This window comes from Bombina bombina, chromosome 1 (genome assembly GCF_027579735.1).
Source record: "Bombina bombina isolate aBomBom1 chromosome 1, aBomBom1.pri, whole genome shotgun sequence".
Classification (NCBI taxonomy): Eukaryota; Metazoa; Chordata; class Amphibia; order Anura; family Bombinatoridae; genus Bombina; species Bombina bombina.
The window spans coordinates 182133880-182155577 of NC_069499.1; the positions used below are offsets into that span (position 1 = coordinate 182133880).

General features: G+C 36.7%; 1 protein-coding gene across 2 annotated transcripts in view; it reads left to right on the top strand.

The window, feature by feature from the left end:
• SRP54 (signal recognition particle 54) overlaps positions 1-21698 on the top strand; it is a 171535-nt gene that overhangs the window by 4675 nt on the left and 145162 nt on the right. For both annotated transcript variants that reach the window (XM_053697762.1, XM_053697761.1), the window contains exons 3-11: positions 526-617; positions 2041-2125; positions 6110-6214; positions 7656-7722; positions 7806-7863; positions 10756-10906; positions 11232-11380; positions 14373-14473; positions 14945-15031. In XM_053697762.1, coding sequence (XP_053553737.1) covers positions 526-617; positions 2041-2125; positions 6110-6214; positions 7656-7722; positions 7806-7863; positions 10756-10906; positions 11232-11380; positions 14373-14473; positions 14945-15031 — 895 coding nt within the window. The remainder of the gene's footprint in view (positions 1-525; positions 618-2040; positions 2126-6109; positions 6215-7655; positions 7723-7805; positions 7864-10755; positions 10907-11231; positions 11381-14372; positions 14474-14944; positions 15032-21698) is intronic.

Genomic DNA, 21698 nt, shown 5'->3' on the forward strand with positions numbered 1-21698 from the left:
ATGTCAGCCACCATTAAACAAGTGCTGTCCAGTGTCTGAACCAAAAATTGTCTGGATCATTGGCTTAGATGCCTTCTTTTTCAAATAAAGATAACAAGAGAACGAAGAAAAATTGTTAATAGACGTAAATTAGAAAGTTGTTTAAAATGTCATGCTCTATCTAAATCCTGAAAGAAAAAAAATTGGGTTTAGTATCCCTTTAAGAGCTGGTTAATACCCACAATTTTAATAGTCTAGGAGACAACTTGACAATCACCATGGACACCTTTCTTTATTTGTTATGCCTTAGAGCTTAGCCAATTATCAAACGCTTGTCCTACCATCTTGTTTTACCTTTTCTGTCCCTTTACTAGCAGTAACTTCACTTTTGTATTGGTTTGACAAAAATGCATTTTTAATGCTTCTTTACACTTTTCTTACCATACCATTTACCAATAAATTAAGAGATACTTTCTCAACAAATGTAATACTAATGCTGAAATGTTCACCTTTAATGCAACCTATCTCTTTCATCTTCCCACTTAGGTGCTTGGCGCCATGCTCAAAGAGGTCTGCACAGCTTTGCTGGAAGCAGATGTGAACATAAAGCTTGTGAAACAACTACGAGAAAATGTCAAGTAAGTGAAATTAAAATGTGGCTTTATTTAGTCTGTAGTATGCAGAATAAATGCACATCTATCATTTTCATCTTGAATACATTATTGGGCATGTGATAAATGTGTAAACTGTGGTTAGAACAGAAATAAGTCACACTCTCTCCTCCCAGATGTGTATAGTTTACTCACTCCCCTTGTCTTGAAAGCTTCAAGCGCTCCCTAAAGACTGTACTATTCAGGGATGCATACAACCTACACTAACCTTTTTTTTAAACTCCATTGCTATCCCCTTGAACCCCTAAGCATGTAAGCCTATGAGCCCAGCTGTTTATAGATCACCCGCATAAGAGCCGATTTCAACAGTGCAATTCTCGGCATGGACCCATTTGACCCCCTATAAATGTTACCTTGTATACCACCATGTTTTATAGTGATGCAGAATCTGTTGGCGCTCTACAAATACCTGATGATGATAATGAGACATACATCATACAGTAAACACTAGAGTGCAAAGATATAGATGTTTGCTAACACAGATCTTGATCCTATGCACACACATCTATTCCACAAATAGTATATTTTAAATTCTAAATAAAACCGAACATTTGCTGTTGGTTCATCTATAAATGTTAAGTTTCAAGTGATGAAATTGCTGAGACTCATTTATTTCTATCACTTATCATGCTGTATATAAGACAGCTATGTTCATAGTTTCCAACTACTGGTAGCAAAACTTAAAGGGACAGTCTACTCCAGAATTGTTATGGTTTAAAAATATAGATAATCCCTTTATAACCCATTCCCCAGGTTTGCATAACCAACACATTATCTCAAGAAAAAAAAAAATCTCTGTGATTACCTTATATCTAAGCCTCTCCAGACTGCCCCCCCCCTATTTTAGTTCTTTTGACAGACTTATATTTTAACCAATCAGTGAGGAATCGTAAATAACGCCACAAGAGTAAGCACAATTTTATCCATATGGCACACATGAACTAGTGCTGTTTAGCTGTGAAAAACTGTCAAAGTGCTCTTGGATTAAAGGCGGCCTTCAAGGTCTTAGAAACTAGCATATGAGCCTACCTAGGTTTAGCTTTCAACACATCGAAAGAACAAAGCAAATGTGGTGATAAAATTAAATTGAAAAGATGTTTAAAATTGCATGCCCCATCTGAATTATGAAAGTTTAATTTTAAATAGACTGTCCCTTTTAAGTATAGTCAGTCCAGCCCTGAATAGAGAGACCACTTTTAGAGGCCTTTAGTGGAACATTTATTGTGTGGTTTGGCATCCAGTCCAGTGCTAATCTGTTATTATATATCCCTTGTTAGAGGTGCGTTTATAATTAAAAATGTTCGTATCAAGAATACGTATCATGGTAATTGGTAACTGCTCTTCCATGTAAAAAAAAATTTCATACAAATTTTTTTTCTCTTCTTCTAAGGTCTGCTATTGATTTAGAGGAAATGGCATCTGGTCTAAATAAGAGGAAGATGATTCAACATGCGGTCTTCAAAGAACTCGTAAAGGTATTAAATTAATGATATGCTTTTTCAAGATTTTTTTTTATTGAAATAAATATATCTAGGCCCTCCCTGGTAATGCTTGGTAAGGAGCCCTCTCCAAAAACAGGGTGTGGATAGAAATGTCCACTCCCCTGATTACCTTTAAAGGTAATCTGGACCCATTCCCCTATCCTCTTAGTTCTGTCCGGGCCATTCACCAGTTTGTACAGAAACTTCTGGAACAGGAGGTAATTCAAGAGGATCCGGTATGTCAGCATTTTCAGGGCTTCTACTCTCCTCGGTTTTCTAGTAAAAAAAAAAAAATAATTCCAGGATATCGGTCTTGGACCTCAGGGGTCTTAATTCCTCCCTAGAAGTAAAAAAATTCAAGATGAAGTCCCTCATTTCAGTAATAAGCATTCAGGGGCTTATCTGTTAGTGGATTTAAAGGATGCATTTTTTCACATTTCTATCACAGAGGCTTACAGGCAATTTTAAGATTTGCAGTAGGAAGACAGCACTTCCAGTTCACTGCTTTTCACTTCGGCATATCTACAGCTCCTTGAGTATTCATGAAGACCTTGGTTCCTCTAACTGCAGAGCTACGGGTCAGAGGTCTCCATTATCTCAATGGCATTCTTCTGATTTCAAACACTATTCAGCATATTGAGTGTCACAGGGAGCAGTTACTTCATACTCTTCAGGAGTTCGGATGGTTGTTAAATCATTAAAGGAGTCGGCTTCAGCCAACTCAGTCTATCACTTTCCTGGGGCACAGTTTGATACAAAGAATGCTCTAGTCTCTGTGTCCCCACAGAGAACAAAGATTTTGATGAGTTACTTTAAAAAGCCTCCCATCTGTCAGCTTGAGTCTGGATGTAAATGTTGTCAAGTCTTCCCTCATGCACCTGGTAAAATGAGCAAGATGGAGAGTGTGTCCATTTCAGATCAATTTTCAAAGATGTTGACTAAGGCTCTTGAGACTCAGTCAACAAATCCATTTTCCGGGGGAGCTAAGAAGATTTCTAAATTGGTGGTTTTGGGAGGAGAACCTTTATCTGTGGTTTTCTCTGGTGGAGCCAGATTAGATAATAATAGTACAGACAGATTACAGCAAGCTAGGTTGGGGAGCTATGTGCCAGGGGAAATACACTAAGGGGTCCTGGCACAGAAATCTTCAGTCTCTTCCTGCAAATATAATGGGAAATAAAGGCACTGCTTTTCATTTTTGGAAAATACTTCAGGAAAATTCAGTGAAGGTTTTGACCGACAACAGTTTGGCAAGGTCCTGCATTTTATTTTCAGGGAGGAAAAATGAGTCTACAAGCTCTCAAGAAGGTGTTGCCCATTTTCATCTGGGCATATAAGTATCTAAAGGGGTTATCTGCCTCTCACCTTCCCAGTCTACAGAATATTCAGGCAGATTATCTGTGCTGAGTTCCTCTTTCACAAACAGTGGTAGTTGAACAGAAACCATTTCAGAATTATTGTGGACGGATGGGGATTGCCGGAAATAGATCTGATGGCTTCAAGTCGCAATAACCAGTTGCCTTTGTTTTACAGTTATCTGCCAACAACACAAGCTTTAGGAACTGATGCTTTCTCTCGGGTATGGGGATTCAATCTGATATGTCCTTCCACCACTCCATATCATTCCTCGCCTACTTCGAAGAATTTAAAGGGAGAAAGCAACGTTTGCGGCAGTAATTCCCTTTTGGCCTCACATCACATACCATGGTTTACACTGCCGTTACGTCTTTCAGTGTAACTTCCATGACTTCTTTCACAGTCTCCAGATATGTTGTCTCAGGGTCCAATCTTGGATCCCAGCCCCTCGCAACATTTGAACCTGACGATATGGTTGCAGAGATCACAAGATATAAGCAACTGAGTATATCCCTTCTTCAACCTATTGCAGAATATGGAGTACTTTTTCAGCCTAGATGATTCAACATATTGCTTCTACAGCCAGGATGGCATTACATAATTTATTGGATTTACTTCATTAAGGTTTCCTGAAGGGTCTTTGTGCTAGAACACTGAAGGTTCAGGTGTCTCTCTGCCATTACTGGAATCAAGTGGACAAAGAAACCTTTTGGTTCATCAATTCTTTTAGGCCTTGGCTCATATCCAACCTTCTACTAAATCTGACATTCCAACATGGGATCTTCCTTTTGGTTTTGGAAGCTTTGATGGAAATACCCTTTAAACCTACTAGGGAGATCTCACCGTTTTTTTTTCTGGTTCATGTTACTTCTGCAAGACGAGTCTCTGAATTGCAAGCACTTTCTGTCAAGGAGCCTTTTCTCTCTTTTCATAAAGATAAGGTTGTTTTGCACACAGTTCCTGATTTTTACCAAAGGTTGTCTCTGATTTTCATAAATTCCAAGACATTGTGTTACCATCTTTTTGTCCAGGGATGCAAGTTACAGCAGGAAAACAATGTTACCGGCTTGATGTGGTGCACTGTCTACTCACATATATGTTTCACAAACTAATACTGTTTGTAGTACCAAGGGGTTTACAACAAGGTCAAGCTCCTGCGAAATCCACTTTGGCAAGTTGCATAGTACAGACAATCTCACAAGCCTATAAACAGAAGAATCAACCAGTTTCAGTTAGGCTTAAGGCGTATTCTACACAGGCAGTGTCAACATCATGGGCTCTGGAAGCAGATGCTGCACATATGGAGATATGTCAATTGGCGGTCTGGAGTTCTCCTCATACCTTTTTGTCTCATAAGTTGGATGTGCGACAGTCCTCTTCAGCAAAGTTTGGTGGAAAAGTGCTATCTTCTGTGGTGCCTAAATAAACATCTTTATACTTTTTGCAGCATTTTCTTTGAGATTTTTTCCCACCAGATTTTTTTTTTTTTGCTTTACCACGGAGGACCAAGATAACTAATATAAGATAAAGAAATAAAGAGTATGAAGAACAAATATAAATATGGAATAGTTCTCTTCTTTATGAGCATTCAAATTGTATTACAGCAAATAATTGTCATAGAAAACTAGAATTTATCAAACAAATATAAGGAATTTCTATATCTTCGCTCATATACCTGGATAATGCTTGCCAGGGTCCCTTCTCTCTTTTCCATCAGTAGGAGGATAGGGGGAATGTGTCCAGATTGCCTTTATAGGTATAAAAGTGAAAGTAAATCCTAGCGTTTTACAAACACTAGGATTTACTATTGAAACAAATAAAGGGGACTTTCATTCAGGAAGTTTAAGATACTTCATTTAGAAAGCTCCTTTATTTGATTCAATCGATCGCTGTTTTTACCTTGTACAGCAGCCCACAGCAAAAAAAAAAAAGAAATTGTCTAAGAGGTGACATTTTCACCTTTTAGCCAGTAGCCGTGTGGTAAATCCGGCTCCCATGGGTGCCAAGCCGGATTTACCGCATGGCTATTGGCTAAGAGATGAAAACGTCACCTCTTAGCCAAATTTTTTTTGCCGTGGGCTGCTATACAAGGTAAAAACGGCGATCGATTGAATCAAATAAAGGAGCTTTCTATATAAAGTATCTTATACTTCATGAATGAAAGTCCCCTTTATTTGTTTAAATAGTAAATCCTAGCGTTTGTAAAATGCTAGGATTTACTTTCACGTTAAGGAGAGTGGTCATTTCAGTCCATGCCCCTTTGGGAGAGGGCTTCTCACTAATAGCATTATCCAGGGATATGAGCCAAGATATAGAAATTGCTTATATGTATTTCATTTCTAGTTTTCTTTAACATATTTATTTGCTGTGATACAATTTGAAATTCTCATATAGAAGATAACCATTCCATATTTATTTTTAATGATTGTTCTTTCAACTCTATTTCTTTATCTACCATTATATGTAAATTAATACAGATTTCTAATCAACTTCAGATTGTAGCCTCCTGAAATTAGATCATTTTACCTAAGGTCTTATAGAGGTGTTTCTATTTAGCTTTTACTTAATAATATTTGAATTCATATAAAACTTATAATTAACCACCTTTTCTTTCATGTGCAGCTAGTAGATCCTGGGGTAAAAGCCTGGACTCCAACTAAAGGAAAGCAGAATGTCATTATGTTTGTGGGCTTACAAGGTAGTGGAAAAACAACTACATGTTCAAAGGTATGAGACTGACAATGCCTGTTTTGCAGTTGGGTTTTTCAGATTCATTACTTAAACACAACATTCTTTTAATCTTAAAGGGACAGTAAAGTCAAAATTAAACTTAAACGGGTTGGATAGAGCATAGAATTTTACACAATTTTCCAATTTACTTATTTTATCAAATTTGCTTAATTCTCTTGTTATTCTTTGTTGAAGCAATAGCTAGATAGGTAGTCTGCATGTCTGGAGCACTACATGACTGGAAATAGTGCCCATCTAGTGCTCTTGCTAATGTATAACATTGTTACAAAGCTGCTGCAATATAGTACTGCAAAAACGTGCACGCTGCTGAACTTGTATCCTTTGTTAAAAAGTACTCCTAGGTGAGCTCAGTAGTGACAACAGTGTTTGCAACAATGTTTATTTTGTTATACATAGTTACATACACTGCTGCCACAGAACAATAGACTCTATGGCAGCAAAAATGGCAATTATGTATAACATTGCTACAAACATTGTTGCAGACACTGGTGCCAAATGGTCCAAGGATACATGCACGCTCCCGAGGTCACAAAGGAATACTTTTTAAAGGGACATGAATCCCCAAAAAAATTCTTTCACAATAAGTTTCCCATTTACTTCTATTAGAAAATTTGCTTCATTCTCTTGTTACTCTTTGTTGAAGAGATACCTAGATAGGTAGCGTGCACATGTCTGGAGCACTACATGACATAGAATAGAGCCGCAATCTAGTGCTGCTACCATATAGTACTGCAGACACGTGCACATTCCTGAACTTACCTTCCTGCTTTTTCAACAGGAAAACAATCATTAAAAAAATGTCCCTTAAATATTGGATAACAAGAGAATTAAGCAAAATTCATAATAAAATTAAATTGGAAAGTTGTTTATAATTGCATGCTCTTTTTCAAATCATTAATCTTTAATGTCACTTAACTGTCTCTTTAAAGGGACAGTATACTGTAGTTTTTTGTTAATTTAATATATTTGAAATGACTTGTTGCAGAGTATAAAATGTATCAGACATTGCATTTTCAGGTTTATTTGTTTATATGAAATAGCTGGTTTTGTACTTTTGAAACCATAGCCTATTAAAATGGGTTGAGCCTGCAGGTAAAATCAAATCTCTTTATTTGATCACTTTGTGTACACACACGCACACTTCCTTATCCTATATCTGTCTGTAAACCAAAGCCCAATACTTAGAGAGAACAATGGATAATTAAAATTTTATTACTTATCCTCTTCTACACCCCACTGTGAGTGTATTTTCTTATGCTGGCTGTGTTTACATAGCTTGTCAATAGCCTATACTTTATGTATAGAAACTTTCAGTATAGGTAAGGTTAGCACAGGCTATATCGGCTATTTCAAATGCTGAAATAAGGGTAAATGAGCTACTAAGTATTTTCAACTACTGCTTTTTATTTCTTCACAGTTGGCCTATTATTATCAAAGAAAAGGCTGGAAGACATGTTTGATATGCGCTGATACATTCAGAGCAGGTAATACTTAGGAGGCATTTATTTTCACTCTTAAATACATATCACAGATTAAATTGCTTACATGTTGGTTACTCTGTTTACAGGAGCCTTTGACCAGTTGAAACAGAATGCCACTAAGGCTAGAATACCTTTCTACGGCAGGTAAGTACACACCTGTGAAATTAATATGAAATCCCAGGGCTTTGGGGTTCCTTATTCTCACTCATTATAGGATGGTATAAACTGCAACCCCTTTTGTTGTGTTAAAAAAAAAAAAAAAAAAAAAAAAAAAAAAAAAAGTAAATTTTTTTTTATATCTTTTGAGTTGCTTTATGGAAAGTTTACAACTAATTTGACTTTATGTGCACATGCAATAAAGTGATGGTAAATCTTGTCGAAATAAGTTACTCCTAGAACCCCTCCCCCCCTTTTTTTCCCCCTGCCTCTCCTGACGGTTTATACATCTTTCATGCACAGACCACACTCAAATTGTTGGCTTAAAGGGATATTATACACTAGATTTTTCTTTGCATAAATGTTTTGTAGATGATCCATTTAAATAGCCCAATACAGTTTGTTTGTTTTTTGTTTGTTTGTTTTTAAATTGATAGAGCAATGTTATTTAAAAATAAGCAAAACTGATTTTCATACTCCTCCTAAAACTTTGGAGCTTGGTTAGAATACCGACGTATACCTACTCCAGCTTGCTTATGTCTGTGTAAAGGGTCTTTTCATATGCAAAGGAAGGGGGGTAGTGTCTGCTATATCCCACTTGCAGTGGGTGTTCTCGTAAACTTTTAAACAGAGCTAAACTGGAAGCTTCTAAATACATTTTTAACAGTTTTATACTGGATTTTTATATCCGTATCTGTGCACATTATTCTTTATAGTAGTGTCTATTACATGCAGTTTTATGAAAATTGGTGTATGTTGTCCCTTTAAGTGGTGAAGCTTTATTAAGATAAATTTAACAGTTTATACTATTATTGATTAATGCACATTTTGTATCGCTAAAATAAACCGCTTTTAAACTGTAAAATCCTAAAGAGACCAGAAGATCAGTCTATTAAACGTTCCACCTTCCTTTTCTGTTATGTGATCAGGAACTTTCTAAGAACCAGAAGAGGAACATGTTAAAGGGATAGTAAACCCCACAATTTTATTTTATGATTCAGAAAGAACATACAATTTTAAACAACTCCAATTTAATTCTATTATCAAATTTTCTTCATTCTCTTGTTATCTATTGCTGAAGGGACAGCATTGCACTACGGACAGGAAGCTGAAAATATCTATTTAGCCAATCACAAGAGCCAAATGTGTGCAGGCACCAATTAGCAGCAGCTCCCACTAGTGTATGATATGTGCGTATTCATTTTTTAACAAGGGATACTAAGAGAACGAAGCACATTTGAAAATAGAAGTGAATTTAAGTGTCTTAAAATTGCATGCTTTATCTGAATCATTAAAATTTAATTTTGACTGTCCGAATAGGAATGACATGTTGCCAAATTGTTGTAAATCACTCTTTCTTTTTTGTAATGATACATTCTGTCACAATAAAGATTTTGAAGGGAAAAAAAAAATACTGACAGACCAGGACTACCCTATTTTTTCTTAAAGAGGAATGATCAGTCTAATAGAGCTTTTCACCTAGAAACTGGTGAGTGTCATTATATGTTCAAATGCAGAACATACCAAACCATACTAGTAGCATTTTATTTAAAGGGACAGTCTATTCCAGAATTTTTATTGCTTAAAAAGATGGATAATAGCTTTACCCATTCCCCAGTTTTGCATAACCAACATGGTTATATTAATATACTTTCAACTCTGTGATTACTTTGTATCTAAGCCTCTGCAAAATGCCCTCTTAGTTCTTTTGATAGAAATTAATTTTAGCCAATCAGACTCATAAATAACTCCACGGGAGTGAGCACAGTGTTATCTATGTGGCACACATGAACTATCACCGTTTAGCTGTGAAAAACTGTCAAAATGCAGTGCAATAAAAGGCAGCCTTCAAGGACTCAGAAATTAGCATATGAGCCTTCCTAGCTTTAGCTTTCAACAAATAATTCCAAGAGAACAAAGCAAATGTGATGATAAAGTAAATGTTTAAAATTGTATGCCCTATCTGAATCATGAAAGTTTAATTATAGCTAAACTGTACCTTTTTTAAAGTGATGGTAAATCCTTTTCCAATTGAGCTCCTCTAGATATTAAGCAATCACCGTGTAGCTTGTAGAATTTTCAGGGTTATTAAGGAGACTGTAAAGTCAAAATAAAACTAATTATTTATCAAGAGCATGCAATTTTAAAAACTTATCAATTTACTTCTGTTAGGTAATTTGCTTTGTTCTCTTGTTAACTTCTGTTCATTGGCTAGTTCCCAGTAATGCATTGCTGCTTTTTCAACAAATGATACCAAGAGAATGAAGCAAATTTTGTAACATATTAAAGTTTGATTTTGACTTTACTGTCCCCTTAATAACCCTGAAAATTCTACAATCTAAACAGTGATTGCTCAATTGGGGAAAAAAATAATTAAAAATAATTTTAAAAAAAGTGTGAAAATGTGTTAATCTCCCTTAGAAGGCACTGTATCTAAGAAGCGTCTGGAGGCACTCGGCATAAACTCTCAGGCAAGTAAAGCTACTTTCAGTCATGAAGTAGAAAAAACTTCATGCTGAAAGTCCCCTTTATAGCACTGGTGAATCCTAGTGTTTCAAAAATGCTAGGATTTACCATCACTTTAAAGGGACAGTTTAGTCATTATACTTTCATGATTCAGATAGGGCATGTCATTTTAAACAACTTTCCCATTTACTTTAATCTGATTAAAGAGTACACTCCAGCCTCTCTAGGGAAAATTACAATGTCATTTTTTAAAGTTAGGAAAAGGAAGCAAAATAAAAGTGCACTGCAAAGGTTTTTCACTATGCATATGTATTTTTTTTTATTATGAATTGTAATGTCCATTCAAGGAATATAGACTGTTAAGAATTTTGTAAATGTTTCCAGGCAATAACCCATTCTGTCTATTTCATATAGTTACACAGAAATGGACCCAGTTAACATTGCTTCCGAAGGTGTGGAGAAGTTTAAAAATGAGAACTTTGAGATCATTATTGTGGACACAAGTGGAAGACACAAACAAGAGGATTCTCTCTTTGAGGAAATGCTTCAAGTTTCTAATGCAATAGTAAGATGCAGTGGGACACATTAATGGTGCTAAATACAAGTTACAGTAGCTACTGCAGTTATGTGCCCTGTGCACACTTGTCAAATAGTCACATAAAAACCTTCTGTTTGCAAATTGGCTATATATTACAATGTTATTCCTGCAACATCTATGTAATATATGCTTCACTGTTCATTTATTAAATGGATTGCATATTAAAAAGCTGCAATAGTTTGTATTAGTGTAGTCTGTTAATGTGATTTCCACTAGAATTAGCCTTTAGCCATGTAATGCAGTCAAAGATACATGAACTTTATTAATACTACTTTTTTTTGTTTAAATAAAGCAACCAGACAACATTGTGTATGTTATGGATGCCTCAATTGGACAAGCTTGTGAAGCTCAGGCCAAAGCTTTCAAAGACAAAGTGGATGTAGCTTCAGTAATTGTGACCAAGTTAGACGGTCATGCGAAAGGAGGAGGAGCCCTTAGTGCGTGAGTACTTGTCACAGCTTTAATTTGTCTTGTTTCCTAGCAACCCAGTTCTACTATAAGCTTCTAGGATACATATTTTCAATTCCTTCCATGTTTAGACCTTTTATCAGTAGAATATTCTTGGTTGTTAGTGTTCTACTTTTTAAATTAGCGACGCAAATTGTATGTTTTTTTGTGGCGCTCTTTTAAATATTTCTTGTATCTATGAGTAAAATTAAATTTGCTTGCTTTTTATAAGGTTTTGTCCTGTTTGTTTTAAATCAGTGATTTTTAAAACACTGTTGATCCAGGAAATAGAAAAAAAAAACTTTAAAGTTTTTTGTTTTTGAAGAACACTTCCAAACTGAAAAAGTTAGACCTAAAAGTGTATAAAACAGGTGCTGGTGTATACCTTTTTTATATAATGCCTTTGAAAGTATATAAAATAACAATGCTTTCCTCTAATAATCTGTATTATTATTGTTTTTGTATTTTATTGTACCCTATTGTATCAATGCAATGTTTTGTGGTCCCAGGACATACTTGAAAACGAGAGAAATCTCAATGTATCCTTCCTGGTAAAATATTTTATAAATAATAAATCAGGTGTAATCATATGGACTTAAAGGGACATTAAGCACTAAATAAATGCTAAATAGAATAATGCATTCAAATAAAAGATTAGTCTGAGAAGAACATGTAGATGTATTTTTTTTTTTTAAATTCTCAGTTTAAATATCGACAAAATAAGTATTAAGTTTTAATGTCTGTAAAACAATGGGAGCTGCCATGTTGTAACTTAGGTTACCTTCTCTGTTGTAGCCAATTGGGGGCAGTAATAAGTAGATCACTAAAGTGTGCAGCCAATGGCTGTGAGAAATATAGCAGTGTCCTGCACTTCCATTTCTAACGTGAACTGAAAAGCTCACAATATCAGACGTGAATTACAGGAAAAGGAAACAAAATAAATCATGAAAGTATATTGCTGAGGGTTTTTTTTGTTTTGTTTTTTATATACATTCGATTTATCATTTTATATTACCATCTCAAAATGTTTAATATCCCTTTAAGTACAGATAATATTGAATCCTGCATTCCCCCCATCTTTATATAAATTATCACAATCATCATTGACCTTCTCTTCAGATATTTGAAGAAACATTTTTGTATATAACTTTTTTTCCATTCATACCATATTTGGATTCAATTAACCATTTGTAGTAGAAAATATTTTTTAATGTAAGATTTTAAAGGGAACCATAACACCTACTAAAATTCCTTAAAACTAACTTCTACTAAATAATAAAAAACAACTAAGCACAGATGTCTATGCTGGCTGTCCAGTTTACTGCAAACAATTCAAGTAGAGTGATTTAAATGATAGTGTTGATCCAGAGATCCATGCTGCTATGTATGCCGCCATATTGTACACACAGCAGTTATGTGATGCACACATCATATTATTCTGTTATTTATGTTTGCTTAGATAAAATATTCACTGTGATGCAGATGCAGAGCATGTGCTGCAGTGTCTGTTGAAATGCATTCGTTTTCAACATGTTATTCTAAATAAAAGGGACAGTGTAGATACATGATATAAGCTCATACAACTTATAATAGGAAATGAGCAAGAATCAGTTATGCCTAAGTGCCTATCTGTGCCACAATTAGCTTTGTAAAACATGGAAAAATAAAGCATTGTACATAAACAAAAAATTTTTTTAGTTTAAATGTGCAACTTACTATGTTTTCTGTATGTCCATGGTGAGTCCATGCAATTTCCAACTGCTCCCTCAATGCAAAAAAAAATCTCATCTCAAGTAAAATACTTTTTAAATGTAGTGTTTTAAATTATTTTGAATTGTAAATATTATATTGGTTAATATTCAAGGGGTAACCAGATTCTACTATTAATGTAATTGCACTGTGAAATAGCAGCCCTACTCCGTTTTTTTTACCTGTTTGCTGCCCCTGCAGTGATTTATGTTCAGCTGTCACAGACAGAAAGCAGAGGTAGAGCCGAAGCAGTTCTAAAACAAATAGCTGTGCACGGGCTTAGATCTGCCCGGAGCAATTCACACTTCAGCTGATATCATTGCCCCATCCCCCGTAGCACACAGTGAGTGCAGAGATCAACAGAACAAGAGATTCTGAGAGCGAGCAGGGAGCACTTTTAAACTTCCTGTCCTGAGCATGTATGAATGCTCTGAGGAGAGACCGGAAGAGAGGGAGCCAGATAATGTTTATAATTGTAAACTAACAAAGAAATTATTACATTTTAAGATATATATTGATCAGATTTGTTTAGGAAGTTCGTTTTGCACAATAAAACATAAGTAACTGTGTTTGTGTACAACTTTCTCATCTGACACTGCAGGGCACGCTCTGCATCACAGAGAGAGCACTGCAGAATCAGATGTGTTTCCTCTAAGCATATATAAGAATAATATGCTGTGCACCTCACGTGACTCAGTCTGCTGTGTGGCAACGCGCGTTACAAGATGGTGGCATACAAGGCAGTATCAAGCTCTGGATCACCATTGTAATTGAAATACTTTATTTGAACAGGTTGGGGTAAGCTGAAAAAAACACATAGACATCCATGTTTTCTTGGGGGTTTTTTTGCTCATAAGTTAGTTTTAAGAAATTTTAACAGACAGGTGTTATGGGTCCCTTTAAGATTACCTTTCTAATTTCTTAAAGTAAAGAAAAACTAAACGCACTTCCCTATTGTTCTACCCTTGAATTAGCAATTTATTTATTTTTTAATTTGCTCTTGTGCGTTTTTATGTAATACCAAAACATAAACTAAAATATTCCATATAAAGTGTAGTTCTGCTGTTTCATGTAAATAGGTAATGTGATTATTTGCGTATTTGAAATACTTATTTAAAGTCAAACTTAAATTTTGTTTTTGAGGTTTGTATATAATACAATTATTTTATATGTCAAGTATTCTTGGAGTTTATCAAGCTCTCTCATGCTTCCTTTTTCACTCCTTATCTTTTCTTAGTGTCGCTGCTACAAAGAGTCCTATAATTTTTATTGGTACAGGAGAACACATAGATGACTTTGAACCCTTCAAAACACAGCCATTCATTAGCAAACTATTGGGTAAGTCAGATGTAATAATAAAGAACCCGAAACGCTACCTATGATGGCCTGAACCTGTATGTTCCAATAAAGCTTTGAAAAATTTATGGTGCTGTGGGAGTGCATTTTTATGTTGTAATAGTAAAGGCCATCAGTACATTTGAACATGTACTAGTTTATATTAAAGGGATATAAAGCACAAAAGTTTTTTTCTTGATTCAGATAAAGCAAGTGATTTTAAACAACTTTCTAATTTACTTCTGTTATAAGTTTTCTTGGTATCTTTTGTTGAAACGCAAAGACAAAAGCTTAGGAGCCGGCCATTTCTGGAACACTGTATGGCACTTTGGCAAATAATATTATCCATTTGCTAGACCATTAGATTGCAGCACTAGTTTCTACTATATAATGCTCCAGATACCTACAAAATAATAGAAACGGTTATAGGAGTAGTTATTGTATTAATGCAACTGATTCTTTTGTGTTTTTCAGGAATGGGTGACATTGAGGGATTGATAGATAAAGTGAACGAGTTAAAACTGGATGATAATGAAGCTCTCATAGAGAAACTGAAACACGGTAAGAAATGCATTAATAACCAATCTGAACAATTAATAGTCTTGTTGAAAACTTGAAACACTTTATCATTTATTTATTTTTTTAAATGCTTTATTGAAATTTGTAAAAGAAAAACATTACAAACAGTAAACATTGATTTGCAAGTCGAACAAATCTCAACTTTTACATAAATATAGAGGTTACAACGTTCTTTTTTTCTTTTCCTAATATTTAAGAGCTGGCATAAGCAGGTTTTGAACGAGAGATCTGTTTGCTAATGAGCATTATAGTACAATTCGAACAAAAAACAGAATAAGGTGAAACAAGAAAAGTGTGTCTTGCAGGGAAGATTATTATATGTTAGAATATGATGTTATCCTTTGTGTAGGTGTATAGGTTGGTAGCGAACTTAACATGAAGGGTTTAGCATGTCGTCAGTTTTTTTAGTGTGGTTTGGTATAGTATATTGTTAATAACAGATTTGTTAAGAAGTTGGATATTGTTGTTTTAGTTAGGGTTTGGTGTAGAATGTCTAAGGGGGTATGGGAGGAGTATGGTCAACCTATCTGTTTTGATTCTCTTGGTTTATGTATTCTTCCCAAAGAAAGCAAATAGAGTGGTAGTCATCAGTACATTTGTTTTGTGTATAATGATATTTTTCTAGTTAGAGGGATTGGGTAGTTGCTTCTCTCCAGGTGGCCAGAGGTGGGAGATTGTGGGCTTTCCAGTTCTTTGGAATCAGTCTTTTTGCCGAATTTACCATGATGGTTAGTAGAAAATATATTGGAAAGAACCAAATGTCTAGATCAAGAGAAGTAGATAAGGCCTTTTTGATTTCTGTTTTGATGCTTTTCCAGAAAACTTGGGTAATTGGGCAGGTCCACCATATATATGTGTGTGGGGGGGGGGGGGTGTATCTTCTATTGTGCAGCCTCTCCAACACTTGAGATTGAGGGGAGGATGGCATGGAGACGGGATGGTGTATAGTACCATCTATATAAAAATTCTGTGTTCATCTCCATCATGTATATGGAGGATGAAGATTTGGTCATAGAGTTGAAGTTTTTTTAACCATTCTTTATGGGTTAGTTTTTACCAATTTCTTTTTCCCACTCCTGTACATATGAAGGAAGCAAGGTAGTATAGGATTGTAGGAGGGAAAGGAGGCTTTTGTTCTGAATGTTGTGGGGACATATGTGTTCAAAACTAGTCAGATTGCATGAAAGCTGGGTGCTATTGGGGTGTTTTTTTAAGAAAGTCTGAAAGTTGGCCATATTGGAACCAATTGTCATATTTGTTGCCTAAAAGGGTAATGATCTCTGATTGAGGTTTGGGTTTCCCATTCTGCAGGAGTGTGTGGCTGGGGATTGAATCGTTCACGTGGGAGGGTTGCTTGAGATTTTAGTTGGAGGGGAAAATCTGTGTTCTAAATGAGGAGGGTCAGTGGGGAGGGTATTGCGATGTGATGGAACTGAATGAGGTGTGTATCCCACAGTCTGAAGATTTCAGGCTATGATTATTGGGAGTTGTTTTGGTAGGTTTCTTTCAGTTGGGGGTAACCAACATTTGCTACCAAGATGGTAGGTATCGGTTAGTTGGTGTTCTAGGAGGACCCATTCTTTATGGACTGAGTGTTTGCATAAATGTATGATTCTAGTGAAGAAAGTAGCAAGCCTGTAATGTGCCAGATTAGGTATCCCCAGTCCACCTAGGTCTTTTATGCCGAAAAGGGTGGCAGTGGCAATACAGGGTCATTTGTGCTGCCAAATGTATGAGGTGATTGATTTTTTGAAGATTGTGGATTAATGGTCGCTGGATTAGAATTGGAAGGGTTTGGAAGAGGTATAGGAAGGAGAGTCATTTTGATAGCATTGATTCTGCCTAGCCAGGAGAAGGGTTTATTGCTCCAGGATCGGAGAGTGTGTGTCGTATTGGATATGGATTTAAAATTTGTGTTGAGTAGTGTATCTAGGTGTGGGGATATGTTTATCCCTAAGTATTTAATAGTGTCTGTGTGTGCTTGGAAATGGACTTGTGATTGTATTGATTTTAGTTCTTAGTCAAGTAATCCTATGGGTAATGGTTCTGATTTGGTGATGTTAATTTTGAAGTTGGAAAAGGTACCATAAGTATGCAAGGTTTGAATAAGCGGAGGGATTGATGAGATGGGCTGTGTAAGTGTAAGGAAGAGGTCGTTGGCAAATTCGCCGGATTTGTATTTGTAGTGGGTGATTTTAAAGCCATGAATGGCCCTATTCCAATTTGGGAGGCTAGGACTTCCATGGCAAGGACGAACAGTATAGGGGAGTGAGGGCAGCCTTGTCTTGTGCCGTTGGATATATTAAAGGGTTGGGATAGGGTATTGTTTATCTTGATTTTTGCTTGTGGCCTATTGTAAAAGGAAATGTATTTATTTTCCCTATAAAGTTGTGATCAAAGTCAAATCTCGTGAGTGTGGTCTGTAAAAAGAGCCAATCCATTCTGTCAAAGGCTTTCTCTGCGTCCATTGAAATGAACGCAGATGGGATTTTGTGGTTTGCTTGCATATTCCATTAAGTGTAAAATTTGCATTGTGTTATCTTTAATTTCTCTGTGAGGGGTAAAACCAGCCTGATTAAAATGAACCATTGATGGTAAGATTGTTTAATGCTATTGGCTAGAATTTTTGCAAACAATTTAATGTCTGTGTTCAGGAGGGATATCGGGCGGAAATTTGCTGGGTAGTTGATGGTTTACCTGGTTTGAGGATTACAGCGACTTGTGCCTCTATCATGGATTGTCAGAAGGGATTTTTATCATTAACTTCATTGAATATTTGTGTGAGGTGGGGTGAGAGTAGTGGAGAAAATGCTTGATAGTACTTTCCAGTGAAACCGTCGGGGCCTGGGCTTTTCCCATTATTCAAGGATTTGATAGCAGCTAATAGTTCTTGCTGGGTTATGGGACCGTTAAGATGTTGGAGTTGGTCCAGCGTCAATGTGGATAGTTGAGTATTGTTGACATAAGTTGTCATATCAAGAGGTGGCTTGTTTGTAAGCATGTCTTTTTGGATGTTGTAAAGTGTTGAATAATCATGAAAGGATTGAAGAATGTCTTTTGTTTTAAGGGTGGTTGGACAGGTGGGGTGTATATATAAAATGCCCTTGCCAAAAGTTTTCCCGATCTGTTGCTTTCGTATTAAAACATGCTACTTGTTTTGGTTCGCAATGCCTGATATTCAATTATTAGAAAACTATCTAAAGCATGTTTGGCTTTTTGTAAGTCATTGGCTATTTGAGGATTTGCAGGGGATCTTTTATGGGTTAAGTCTAGGTGGGCAAATGTGTCTGATAACTGTTTGCCCATGTAGTTTTTGTTGGTGAGCTTTGATTTTGATTAGTTCTCCTCTGAGTACGCATTTATGCTCCTCCCAGATGGCATATTTGTTATCTGTGGATTGCGAATCTAGTCTAAAATATTCCTCAGTTGTGGTGAATTTTGTTATCACCTCTGGATTATTTAGTAAATTTTCGTCTAGTTTCCATTGATATGGTGTAGAGGGTGTATTGTGCCAAAGTATTTTGAGTTTTATGGCTGAGTGGTCGGTCCAGGAGGTAGGTGAGATATCGCATCTCCTAACAAGGGCTAGGGCTGACTGGTCAGATAAGATATAATCAATTCTGCTGTATGTTTTGTTGGGGTGAGAAAAGAAAGTGTAATCTTTTTTTATCTTGGTGAATGAAGCGCCAGGTGTTGTATTAATTGAGGTTTCTCAGTCCTGTCCATAGTGTATTTAAAACTTTTTTGGGAACATTGATGTTTGGGTTGGAGCTATCTTTCGATGGTTGAAGAGGAATGTGGAAATCTCCCACTATGAAGATAGGTCCTTTGGAGATGTCCACAATTTTGTTAAATATGTATTTGAAAAAGGGTGTTTAGTTTGTGTTTGGGTCATATATGTTTATTAGGGTGATGGCTCTACCATATAGTAGTCCAACAAGGCCTAGAAATCTTCCATCAGGGTTTTTTTGTTGATTTGATAAGTCTGAAAGGGAGTGACCTGTGTAGAAGAATGCTCACTCTCTTTTTGGAAATGTTGGAGCTGTGATAATGGTTGGTGAAGGTTTTGCCAAAATATTTAGGTTATCTGTTACGTTTTGAAGTATTTCTTGTAAGAATATGTCAACATTTTGTTTAGTTAAGTCTAGGAGGGCTTTTGATCTTTTTTGGAGTGAGTTTAACCCTTTTGCATTTTGGGTCAGGAGGGTTAATGCGTGTATTTTTTCATTTGTGGGTTTAGACATCAATGCTTAAGGTTGTATGTTGCTCTGTTTTGATCTTGTTATGAGTTGGGGGAGTATGTGCTGTGGTACAATAGTGTTTGCATAAGTGTATGCGATCCTGCAAGAGAAAATCGAATGTACATAGTATATAGCATTTAAAGTAACAACTGTTAATTAACATTAAAACATTGTTAACTGTAATAACTTAAACAACAAATGGGGGGGGGAAGAAAAAAACACTACTCCTACTATAGGGCATAAATGAGTGGATGTGGGGTATTACCGCTACACGCCCTTTTACATTTAGGTCTAAATTTCAAAGCAATAATTTAAGTAGAACATTCTGGGTGGGGGAGGGGAAATAGGGAGTAATGGAAGGATTTAAAGGGGGGTAGGGGAGAGGGGGTGTATAAACCATGAGTATAAGGTTCAGTTAGATTGCTAATGACTGATAGTCTAAAGAGTAAACTAGAGTGGGATATTTTTGTTGTTTACTTGCCCATCCTGGGAACGACATCATCCAAGGATCGGGAGCAGTGACAGCTATACTGGGGAATGCATACAGACATGTTGCTAAGTTGAAATGATTGAATGAGTAGGGCTGGGGACATTATGTCTCTGGTGAGAGGCGTCCATTAGTTTGTTCTTCTTTATTGCAACAGTATGCCATCATTCTAAGGGTAGTCAGATTTGTTGGGGTAGTAGTGGAGATTTGGGGAAGGAAACAGTGTCGGTGACTCTAGATAATACAGAAGATTGTGCCGTTAAGTAGAGTGTTTCGAAGAAGTGGGACTGGGGGCATTATGTCTCTGAGGTGAGGCATCTGCTGCTTTAGTTTTCTTTGTTAAGACAGTGTGCCATGATTCTGATGGCATACTAGATCTTTTGGGCGTAGAGATTGAAGTTTGGGGAAGTGAGGGAGTCTTTGAGGGGGGGTCAAGTTCAAGCATGGAGCAAAAATTGGAATGTCCTCTGGTGACTTGCAGATGAGACGAGTGTTTCTGATGATCCAGATGTGTGTCAGGAAACCCCATCTGTATGGTACTCTATTGTTCCTTAATAAGGTGGTGAGAATTCTTTCCTGCATTGCAGGGTTTTGGTTGATAAGTCTTGAAAAAACTGTAGGACATTTCCTCTAAGTCTGATAGGCTGGTTCTTTTGCGATTGGTTTAAGAGCATTTTATTTCTCTTAAAAGTTTTTGAAGTGGATCACGATGTCTCTTGTGGTGGGGGGGCTGATTCTGGCGGTTTGGGTCTTAGGGTCCTGTGTGCACTTGACCCAGTGAATCTCTGCTGGCAATAAAGGGTCTTTTAGGTGTTGGAATACATTTTGGATGTATGCTGGAAAATCTCTAGGTAGCACTGACTCGGGTATCACGATTTTCAAGATCTTTGAGCTTGTCTTGAAGTGATAAGATAGTTTCCTGTTGGGAGGTGAGCTGGTCTGTCAGGTGTTAGATATCCTCCTTGATGGTATCTTGGTTGGTTTCTAAGGTTTCCACCTGGAAACCTAATGTATAGATGTCTTGTTTCATTTCTGCTAATTCCTCTCTTATACAGGAGCAAACGATGTCCGCAATATCTTGCTTTGAGGGCAGATTTTGTAGGATAGTAGCTGAGATTTGTATATCTTCTATTTGAGATCTACAGGGCTGCTGATCTTTTGTGGGAGCTGCTGGGCTTTTATCCCTCGGTTTGTGGTTAGTAGGAGATGTGTCTGCTGTATCAGGGCATTGTAGGAATTAAGACATAGTGAGGGATTTTCCTATAGTAGATTTTGGTAATTTGTCTTGTTTAATGGTCCGCCTGGAGGCCATGGTAGACAGTGGGGGAACTGGCGAAAGGTCTATGCTTAGGTAGAAAGAGGTCCCAGTTTTAGGGTCTGTCAGCTTTTATGAGAAAGAAGCTGATATGCTCACTACGTATGTATAAGAAATGGGAATGTGGGTTTTTGCAGTGGCTTCAGTTGCAGGGAAATATTGATGGTTATGTCAGGGTGCTGGTATTTTCCCCCTTGACTGTTGGTGGCTTGGGAGTTGTAAGCAGCAGGGCAGCAAATGTAGTAAGGAGGTCTGCATCCAGATTTTGGTTTTAAGGGTGGGTTTAGAGTACACAGATTAGGCCAATGTGAGAGTAAAGGGCCCGGCCTGGTTTTAAGCTTTTAGTAAAGAAGGATGGCAGATGTGAGGCCTTAAATAGCTTTATATCCACCCAGTGTGAGCTAGTGGTTTAGGCAGTTGATTAGGATGTGAGGCTATATTATATGGGGCTCACACTGTGATTTGGGTGGATTGTGTCCTTTTTTGACAATAGCTGCTTACCATCTGCCAGATTCCGGTCTGTTAGGCCGTATCCCGGATCGTCTGGGGATCGGGTGCTAGGTATATTGAGCCCTTTCCTGTATAAGTGCATTGTGTGGGTGAATG